The 11,751-nt window shown below is 36.3% G+C and overlaps 1 protein-coding gene across 1 annotated transcript; it reads right to left on the minus strand.

Moving 5' to 3' along the window:
• Nucleotides 1-2,983: 2,983 nt before the first annotated feature.
• On the minus strand, nt 2,984-11,314 carry LOC118271425 (carboxypeptidase B-like). The gene is made up of 5 exons (XM_035587517.2): nt 11,151-11,314; nt 5,770-5,982; nt 5,249-5,342; nt 4,044-4,361; nt 2,984-3,601 (listed from the first exon to the last, which is right to left on the minus strand). Exons 1-5 carry the CDS (start codon nt 11,222-11,224, stop codon nt 2,984-2,986), a joined length of 1,317 nt encoding a protein of 438 aa, XP_035443410.2. The 5' UTR covers nt 11,225-11,314.
• Nucleotides 11,315-11,751: the final 437 nt, after the last annotated feature.

The raw sequence follows: 11,751 nt of genomic DNA on the forward strand, positions 1-11,751 counted from the left end.
TATGAAGATTTTTTCTGAATATAATTTAAATTGTGGCGTCATTAACAATAACCTTTGATTGTTATTGCGAAAAACTGCTTACAAAATAAGTTTCTTCCTCAGAAATTTTCTGGCTACCTCAGGAAAGAACATACGTGTAAATAAATAAATGCATTCTCTTTTTCACAGGCATGCTGTTTACGAGATCGATGTCCAATCTGTAGAACAAACGAAACTGGTCCATGACTTTGAAAATGATTTACATCTGGACATCTGGTCTCATGCTGTGCCTGGTCATCCAGGAAAGGTCCTCGTCCCTAAAGACAAGAAAGACATTTTCGAAAACTTCCTAGTGGAAAACCGTGTGCAATACAAAGTCGAAACTGAGAATATTAAAGAAGTGCAAATTACAACAATAATTTGAGAATATTATAAATTAAAACAGTAATATCATTCCAAATCCATGTCAAATCTATTAGGCAATTGGACAAAGAAGATGAACTTCTAGCAGCTGCTGCAGCGAGAAGCAATAGTTCACGCATTGGCTTTGAAAGAATCCACACTTACGAAGAGGTAAGTGAAAATGATATATACTTCTCTTCAATAGTTTAAATTTTAATGGTGTAGGCCGGTAAACGAGCTGACGGGTCACATGATAGTAAGTAATCGCCGTCGCCCATGGGCACCCGAAACACCAGAACCGTTAAATGTGCGCAAGCGTTGTTTCACGTCGGTTTTCTGTGAGGCCGTGGTATGGCCCATTCATGCCGTAGCATGGCTATCTGCCACAATAGATGTATAGAAAGCTAGTCATGTAATAATGACTGATACCGGCAAATTGGGGGAAAAGACATATAGCACCGACTCCAAATCACTTGAGATAAGTTCAGAAACCACCCCTTTAAATATGACACGGATAAAATTCTAGTAATGATCTATACTTGCAATGCGAGACATGGGAAGGTATCAAGGTAGGCGTTAGGGCCGCGGCTGCTGCGTTCAGGTATGGGAAGGCTGTGTAAGAACATAATTTGAGGACTGATTATATTAAATCTTTATTTTTAGATATGTTAAATAAAATATTAAACTTATTGCGTTTTCCTTTTATTTTTGTTACCATTTTCGCGATTCGCGTCCGCGCACGCGGTTTCTGCTACAAACGATGCTTTACAGAGGACGCGGGGTACCTAGGCTTGGGCCATGGTCCTCACAGATCAGCCATTTATTCATAAAATATTAAACAAATTATATCCTTAAAAATAAAAGTAAAACAGAAATGTACAATATGAAATATAATATCTATTTTGCACCAGTTATGTTATGGCCTATTGCCATTTGTAGGGCCCGATTCCAGATCCCGTGACATTACTGAACATTTTCCAGAAACCAAAAAAAAATACCTAAATTATCTATTTAGGATTTGTCAATTCCAAACTTCGTAATATAGATAATAATATGGCGTCTGTGAATTTTAATGTGAAGATCCTGAAGTCATTAATAGAGCAATTTCTTCGAATGAAACTATTGATATTATGATTTTTTTATATAACGTCACGCCTTTAATCACGTAATGCCAATGTACACCCACATTTCACAATTTATGTTGTAAGTCCCATGTAATAGGGGGTGAGCCTATTGCCATATACCGGGCACATTTCCAGACTCCGTGCTACCACTGAGAAATTGCCGAAAAACCGAAAAAAGCCCAGTAATGCTTCGCCCGACCCGGGAATCGTACCCGAGACCCCTTATCCGGGAGTCGCACTTGCAAACAGTCGGCCAACGAGGCAGTCTATAATTTATGTCATGTTATTTATACGCTAATCGAACGAAAATCCTAATCTCATAAACCTACTTCAATCTGTCAATTTTATCCATTGGATTTTCGATTTTATCTTAATACAATAAAGTTGAAAGTGTAATTAATAACTTTCAAAAAAAAGGGTAGCTGTACTATATATACCAACGAGCTTAGCCATAGCCATCATTGTTTTTTTTTTCATTCAGTCATGTTATGAATCCTTTGTAATAGCCGTACATCGGATACTTTTCCTAACACTGATGTTCGTAATCGAGTCCTGTTTCATCGACCATTCAGGTAGTAATTACAGTCCTGAGCTGCGGACTACCTAGCGGGTCTACCGGGGCTCCGGTTTAAAAGCTGGAGTAGGCACGGGGTGGTATAGTCAGTAAGAGTCTGACACTCCCTCTCGCCTCACTCAAGGCGTAGTCAGTGAATGATTCTCTCCCCCCCCCCCCCAATAAAAGGCATTCATTGTAGTCGTGATTATCGTTCAAATACCTTCGTTATTTTATCAGTAAAAATATTAAGTTAATCTTCAGCAAGGGACCTTAGATATCAAGGACTGTATTAAGATGAAAAATGAACGGATTTTTAATTTCAAGTATTCGTAGACTTCGGGACGCGTCGAGAATTTAATAAGTCTAGGAGGAACGGAATTGATTTTTTCAGTAATCCGTTCAAATATACGGTTATACGTTGCTTCAGATTTTATTTTCTTTTACACACATTAACTTGTTTAATTTTCAAGTCTGAAGGAATATGTAAACTGGTTATATAATGTATGACCCAATAGCTATGTATAAGTATGATGAGCACATTACTTTTCGTCCGATTTAATTCTGGGCTACATTCTGAACGTTTTTGTAGAACCGAAATATTTAATAGAGTAGGTGACAAAATATAATCTTTATAATAAACATCGTGGGATATTCTAAATTAATTAAAAATATCTGTTTACTCACGTAAATATTTGGAGAAAAAGCTCTACTAGTTTTGAGTCGCAGAGGGACTCTTTGTCATGAGCAGCGTGCGCAAATACGACGACGTCGCTCAGCTTACTAGCTTTTTCTCCAAATATTTACAAGAATGAACCGTGATTGTTAGTAGTTTTTTTTTAAAGCATAATCTACTCTGTGGACAAGGCCAACTCTACTCTACTCTACTCTTGATTCAATCCTTCCATAATATCTTAACTGGCCTTCAAATTAATAGGACTAGATTAAAAAAGGAGCACACGGGTAAAACAAACAAGGAATAATTTGCAGTATTTATTCTGATCATTTCTTCGGCAGCAACTTTGGTAGCTTTCCAAACATCATTTACTATAGCACTTACATCTTCCTCAGGTATAATCACTCCATTGCCACGTTGTACTATGTCAAAATTATAAGTATATAAAACTGCTTTACTTCTTATATAATCAGTGCTGGTACCAGAAATTCTATCAAATACATTTGATCCTATATCTAATTTGTAGTCCTCATTGATGGCTCTTACCATATCTAGACCTAAAAGATAATGCTGTCTAAACATTCCACTTGCAGCTCTTTCGTAGTACCAAGGAACTGAAATATAACCTCCATTGTTTTGTAAGGACATATACAGCTTGACTCTAGGTGCATTATTGTTAATAATGTCTCGAATCATTCTGCTTTCGATTTCTGAGAATGGTTCCACTCCAGCGTATAAATGGCTGCACGGACTAGAGCTGGTGTCAAAATTCTGCCAGTCAAAGTCAAAATTGCGATTGATATTGACACCGGGGCAAACGTGTCCCATGTTACTGTTAGTGCTCCGAGATTTTTGCCAGAGCCGAATCTGAAAAAGTAATTATATAATTTTATCACCATTATCTCTCAAAATAGTTCGTTGTCACAAGCTTAATTAATAAGATACGTGGTATCATCTCCTCGTCGATCGAATGACTGCAAGCGTGACTGTGCCGCTGCACAACTCGCATTAAATGTGAGCTAGAGATCTGTCAAAAATGACTGATGACAGTTCGTCGGTGCGGTGGCTGAGCAACCGGCTGCCGCGCAACGTGTACCGGGTTCGATTCCCGCACAGGGCGTATCTTTGTGTGATCCACTATTTGTTGTTTCGGGTCTGGGTGTCAAGTGTATATGAACTTGTATGTTTGTAAATTCACCCACGACACAAGAGAAAATCATAGTGTGGAACAACGTTTTATAAAAAAAAAGAAAAACTATATTGAAAGTCATATTACATACTTAAAAAAAAACAAGGTAAAAATACTCACATTGGTATGAGTATACTCATATCCGTCTGGGTTCAAAACAGGAATTACGATCCACTCAAGATACTCCAATAATCTTTGTTCCTTCAAAAGATTTTCCACAATATTCAATGCAGCTGGAATCGTAACCCAATCTCGTGGATTTGTGGCAGCTTCGATTACAATTATGGGCTTTTCTGGAGTATTATTTTCTTTGGTACCACGACTTATCCTCAAATAGACCAGAGGTCTGTTCTGGGCTGTGACTCCATATTCTACCAGTTCCACCTTGGTTAAAGAGTCAGCTGATTGCTCGTGTAGTTTGCGAAGATAGGCCAGGATCTGAAAAGTTTAGTTTAGAATATATTTAAAGTGTGGGAGAGCCATGCTTCGGCACGAATGGGCCGGCTCGACCGGAGCGATACCACGGCCTCACAGAAAACCGACGTGAAACAACGCTTGTTTCGTTGTGTGAGTGAGGTTACCGGAGGTCCAATTCCCCTTAAATTCCAAACTCCCAAAAAGCCGGCAACGCACTTGTAACGCCTCTGGTGTTTCAAGTGTCCATGGGCGGCGGCGATTGCTTACCATCAGATAATACGTCTGCTCGATTACCGGCGTGTTTCATAAAAAAAAATATATATATACATAACATCTTCGAAAGGCTGTCATAACTTATTATGAATGAGCATTGTAACAAGTTTTTGTACTGCAAGGACATACATTCGCTTATAAACCGTATATTATAATAAGGACAGTAAGAATGCTTTCCCACCAGAAATGTGTTATGCTACGTTGCTGTGGATGCGTTTGGCTTCCACCAATCATATTCAATGGTACACATAGCACTGGCGCACTGGTGGAAACAGACTCAGCTGAGCTATGTTTTTTATGTGGAAAGATGCGTGCTATGGATGCGTGCTATAGATGTGTACTATGGATGGCTTCCCTACTATTGATACATCACATACTCGAGCTGGGCATCTTCCTCACACTTTCCTTTGGTAGAAAACCCCCTAAGGCACTTGTTTCATTTATTTATTATCATTAATTGTTACTATGTTATCTTCTCTGATATTGCGGGTGTCCATAAGCAAAATAGATTGCTTATCATCAGGTGATGCATCCATCTGTGCATAATTTGCCTACCTATCCCACAAAAAGAATCATTTTGAAGCTCAGAACAACCGCAAAATTAATATTTTCTTTATTTTTGTTTTGTTACTCACATCATCGTATCTGTGGTATCTATTGACATCAAAATAATGCTCGTCATCCACACTCCTTGGTAACCTCGCCCTGTTCTCCCCTTTAGTTAAGTACCTGTAAGTACATGATGTAACATCAGCATTATCAACAAACATATCAGTTACGCTGCTCCTAAATAAGAGTCCCGATGTGACTTAAAACCAGTAGAGCTTTCCTAAACTAGTTTACAAGATTATGCCTTCTTTGTTGTGATTGTGCCACCACTCTTATAACCCTTTTGACTGCACAGATGGTGCGGTGGCTGGGCAACTGGCTGCCGCGAAACGAGTAGCAGGTTCGATTCCCGCACGGAGTGTCATGTGCATTTTGCTTGGGTCTGGATGTCATGTGCATGTGAACTTGTATGTAAATGCACCCACGACACAGGAAAAAATCTTAATCCTAATATGGGGCATAACTATAATCGACTAATCAGAGTGACGCATGATACATTAATAAATATTATTGTTTTAACAAAAAAATATACTTGTATCTCACTCACTCATAAACATCTTCAATATACACATCCCTGTTTACCCCCAGCTCTTGCAGTTTTTCTTCGAACCAGACATAATGAGAAGGTGGCACCATAACCTTGCCCACGACGCCATAATTGTAATTAGGGGCTGTCCAAAAGTCTATTAGATCACTCTTCAAAATCTTTAAATTTTTCTGCTGTTCTAATGTTTCCAATTGTATGTTATACACTTTGTAGCTGAAAACAAAAGAACACGTATTAATCTTATATATAAAATTCTCGTGTCACAAAGTTAGTCTCCAAACTCCTCCGAAACGGCTCGACCGATTCCTCTGAAATTTGGTAAGCATATTGAGTAGGTCTGAGAATCGGCTAACATCTATTTTTCACACCCCTAAATAATAAGGGTGGTCCACCCCTCAAATTTTTTTTTTCATTTTTTCGACAAAATTTTTTTTATTTATTTTTTTATGATACGATATTCAAAAATACATACAACCCTAAGTTTTTGCCCTTCTATCACCAACCCCTATTTTTTATTAATCATTTTAGTAATTTAATTAATTTTTAAAATTTTCCGCGCTTTTACTCTGGATACTCATTGGCCAGACTATATCGGTGTAACTACCCAGTGAACAACGCGGAGTGGGGATGAGACCGAAGCCGGTCTCCTGTTTCTCTCACTCCCTCCACAGTTGTCGGCCATCATTAATGTTTATGTGTGTTTATGCATCAAACTTAGTAGTGACGTTTACTGTCAGTGTATCTCTCATTATTAATTATAAATAATACTAATAATAACTCTCTTAAATTAATTATACAATTAATTAATTAATAGTAAATTAATAATATAAGATACGATAATAATATCTGTTATTATTAATTATAACCTAAAAATATTCAACACGTGTCAGGGGTCCCTACCAACAACGACTTTTGTGTTGTTGTAAGTATATTTATTTTTATACTCAAATGTTGTTAATAACAATATAATTACGATGTTTTTCATTCTTAATCCTTTGTCTCGCTAAAACTCGAGAACGGCTGGACCGATTTGGCAAATTTTGGTCTTGAATTATTTGTAGAAGTCCAGGGAAGGTTTAAAAGGTGAGAAAATATCAAATAATTGACGGAAAAACCCTAAAAAACTGCCCTTTCCTTTATCCCATACAAACGTTTTCTAACTAATACGTAGAGTCAATTTGAGCTATATTGCTATTGGATAAAGTTCATTGTTGGATAAATACTATTGGATACTAAAAAACAAATGCTATTGAATAAGTATGCGTTGGAGACTTGGAGCACAGAATCCCTACTAATATTATAAATGCGAAAGTAACTCTGTCTGTCTGTAATTACGCTTTCAGGCCTAAACCAGTGAACCGATTTTGATGGAATTTAGTACTGAGATACTTGATACTTGATCCTTGATACTTTTTATTGCAAAAAAATAGCGGAGAATGGGTAAAAATAAGGGATAAACGGTCATATGGAAATTCGTCATTTTAAAAGCTGTAACAGTAAAGCTTTGTATTTAGATACTTAATGAAGAACGAAAGAACATGGTCTACTTTTTATTGCAAAAAAATAGGGGAGAGTGGGTAAAAATAGGGGATGAATGGTCATATGGAAATTCGTCATTTTTAAAGCTGTAACAGTGAAATTTTGTATTTAGACACTTAATGAGGAGCGAAAGAACAATGGCTACTTTTAAAAAAAAGGGTAGAAGGCGTAGTATGTTTGATAGAGGAGATTAATGTTTGCTTGAAAATTCGTCATTTTCGTTAATACGTTGCCTGTGGCTTCACTCGCGTTCGATTCTTATTTAAATACACATATACTTATTTAAATCGCCAATATCCCTACTACAAAATGTTATGAATGCGAAAGTAATCCTGTTTGTGTTGAGGTTACGCTTGCACGAATGTTTTTTTTTTTGGAATATAACAACGAATCAATGTATTTTTTTATTGATAGGCAATATATAGGAAATTAAAGGATAATAATATAGATAACCTTGGCTACTTTTCATCATGATTATAAAATGATGAATCGGCGGTCGTGGTTTCTTTGGAATACATATCTTTAAAAACGCGAAAGCGGTACGAAGTTCGCTGGGTCAGCTAGTCTTATATATAAAATTCTCGTGTCACAAAGTTAGTCTCCAAACTCCTCCGAAACGGCTCGACCGATTCCTCTGAAATTTGGTAAGCATATTGAGTAGGTCTGAGAATCGGCTAACATCTATTTTTCACACCCCTAAATAATAAGGGTGGTCCACCCCTCAAATTTTTTTTTCATTTTTTCGACAACATTTTTTTTATTTATTTTTTTATGATACGATATTCAAAAATACATACAACCCTAAGTTTTTGCCCTTCTATCACCAACCCCTATTTTTTATTAATCATTTTAGTAATTTAATTAATTTTTAAAATTTTCCGCGCTTTTACTCTGGATACTCATTGGCCAGACTATATCGGTGTAACTACCCAGTGAACAACGCGGAGTGGGGATGAGACCGAAGCCGGTCTCCTGTTTCTCTCACTCCCTCCACAGTTGTCGGCCATCATTAATGTTTATGTGTGTTTATGCATCAAACTTAGTAGTGACGTTTACTGTCAGTGTATCTCTCATTATTAATTATAAATAATACTAATAATAACTCTCTTAAATTAATTATACAATTAATTAATTAATAGTAAATTAATAATATAAGATAAGATAATAATATCTGTTATTATTAATTATAACCTAAAAATATTCAACACGTGTCAGGGGTCCCTACCAACAACGACTTTTGTGTTGTTGTAAGTATATTTATTTTTATACTCAAATTGTTGTTAATAACAATATAATTACGATGTTTTTCATTCTTAATCCTTTGTCTCGCTAAAACTCGAGAACGGCTGGACCGATTTGGCAAATTTTGGTCTTGAATTATTTGTAGAAGTCCAGGGAAGGTTTAAAAGGTGAGAAAATATCAAATAATTGACGGAAAAACCCTAAAAACTGCCCTTTCCTTTATCCCATACAAACGTTTTCTAACTAATACGTAGAGTCAATTTGAGCTATATTGCTATTGGATAAAGTTCATTGTTGGATAAATACTATTGGATACTAAAAAACAAATGCTATTGAATAAGTATGCGTTGGAGACTTGGAGCACAGAATCCCTACTAATATTATAAATGCGAAAGTAACTCTGTCTGTCTGTAATTACGCTTTCAGGCCTAAACCAGTGAATCGATTTTGATGGAATTTAGTACTGAGATACTTGATACTTGATCCTTGATACTTTTTATTGCAAAAAAATAGCGGAGAATGGGTAAAAATAAGGGATAAACGGTCATATGGAAATTCGTCATTTTAAAAGCTGTAACAGTAAAGCTTTGTATTTAGATACTTAATGAAGAACGAAAGAACATGGTCTACTTTTTATTGCAAAAAAATAGGGGAGAGTGGGTAAAAATAGGGGATGAATGGTCATATGGAAATTCGTCATTTTTAAAGCTGTAACAGTGAAATTTTGTATTTAGACACTTAATGAGGAGCGAAAGAACAATGGCTACTTTTAAAAAAAAGGGTAGAAGGCGTAGTATGTTTGATAGAGGAGATTAATGTTTGCTTGAAAATTCGTCATTTTCGTTAATACGTTGCCTGTGGCTTCACTCGCGTTCGATTCTTATTTAAATACACATATACTTATTTAAATCGCCAATATCCCTACTACCATACTAATGTTATGAATGCGAAAGTAACCCTGTTTGTGTTGAGGTTACGCTTGCACGAATGTTTTTTTTTTGGAATATAACAACGAAACAATGTATTTTTTTATTGATAGGCAATATATAGGAAATTAAAGGATAATAATATAGATAACCTTGGCTACTTTTCATCATGATTATAAAATGATGAATCGGCGGTCGTGGTTTCTTTGGAATACATATCTTTAAAAACGCGAAAGCGGTACGAAGTTCGCTGGGTCAGCTAGTAATATAATAGAATTATGGAATGTCTCCTTTTTACCTTTTCTATTGTATGAGTCATACGCGGAGTAATAGTGAAGAGGTTTAAGGATTCCACTTCTCAACAAATTAAATGTACTATGTAGTCAGCGCGCCCTAAGTACGTTGTCAGCTAGCAGTAGCAACAAATCAAAACATAGCTTAGTCGGAACCATGTTATGCGTAATTTGACCTCTAGTCTATACATATAATAAATCTGTAGAAGAGTCAATTCTGTACATTGAAAATATTGAAAAAATAAATAGCAGGGGGTGTTACTGGATCGATACCAAACCCAAATATGTGATTAAAAAAATTTTTGTCTATCTGTCTGTCTGTATGTTCAGGCATCACGTTTTATTCTACAGAACGCGAGCTCAACAGCAGTAGCTCAATAGAGGGATCTCCTTAATTATTATGGGCCTCGCCGTATTTGGGTCCAATCAATAGATATTTATAAGATGTCATTGTCAGAGTTACTACTCTGACAATGCCGCCCGCCCGTTGCCATTTGAGCTTGCACATTTTAGGAATTGATTATTTTACGAATTCGGTAGCATAAAACGATTTCGAATGGCGAATTATGGAGCGAGGTATCTCTCTAGAAGACAGAAGTCAGTGACCACGTCTCAATATGTGTAATATGTATCGACACTGAAGGGCCTACATTCTTTTTAATATAGCCTGCAGTTAGGTGGAGCGACGATAATTATCCACTAAATGACTGACAGTAGTATAAAGCTTTTTGTATAGGATTGAGAGCAAACGAGCAAATTGATCACCTGATCACCCATAGACGTTCGCATCATCAAAGGAATCACAACTGCTTTGCTAGCCTTTAAAAAACAATAATTTCTTTTCTCTAAAGACTTAAAGTTCGTACCTGTTCTGTACATACGTATGTCACCACCTCTATTCTTTCCGCGGGTGTCGTGAGAGTCGACTAAAGGACTATATAATTACATAGTACTACAACACTTACACTACAACTAACACACGCTCACTAACTGAACAAATCTCATCCCTTTAAAATCCGATCACCAACACGCTTGTTAAATGTGGGTATAATGGAAATATCCTCTTATGTCCAGCAGTGAACCCTCATTGGGCAAACAAAATGATATATCTCAGTTACTGAGGTTTAATATTCACTTTCTGTCTCAGTTATAGAGGTAACTATGATGATAAATTGAAAGAACGAATCCCAGGTAAAGAGGATTGTTTTTCCCACTAATCACCACTAATAGAGGTAATTCAATGCCATTGTGTTGGGACTTTAGTATGAGTTCCAGTTGTGGAGGTTTCTCACTTATCCAGGTCCCACTTAACCAAGTTTCACTGTATATTCACTCCATATTTCCGTTATAAGAGGCAGAAAGTTTCAATAACTTAACTCACCCTCTATAGTCTTCATTTATTGCAGTAACAAAAAAACAAAACATGCAAGAAAAATAAACGAGATGTAATAACATTTTAATTAATTATGCGCAAATATGTAATTTAACGAATGAATAGGAAAGATTAATTAATTTTAATTAGTATTTGAATCGGCATATTTTATCTTATCTGAATAATCCTGTACAAAGAATATTATCTCGACGAAATAGGCACCTTTGGTCAAGATTATGGAAATTAGAATGTTGATCATGCAAGCTCTTGATAAGTAGATGATATCAATATCTTACCGCCGTACTCAGAGTCATTTTATGGTTACTTAACCCTGTCCTTAGCAATTGTGTTTAATACAAAATGTTTACTAAGGAATAGTTTAAGTAATCATTAAATGTTTCTGAGTGTGGCAGTTAATGTCCTTACAGAAAAGTGACGTAGAATAATGTGTTTCGTTGTGTAAATGAGGTAGCACAAGCCCATATCGAACCCCTCCTCCTTCCCCACTCTTTCTTGCCTTATTCCAATCCCAAATCTCAGTAAAAAGTATAAGTCGGTAAACGAGCAGACGGATCACCTGATGGTAAGCGCTCACCGCCACCCATGGACA

This window comes from Spodoptera frugiperda, chromosome 9 (genome assembly GCF_023101765.2).
Source record: "Spodoptera frugiperda isolate SF20-4 chromosome 9, AGI-APGP_CSIRO_Sfru_2.0, whole genome shotgun sequence".
Classification (NCBI taxonomy): domain Eukaryota; kingdom Metazoa; phylum Arthropoda; class Insecta; order Lepidoptera; family Noctuidae; genus Spodoptera; species Spodoptera frugiperda.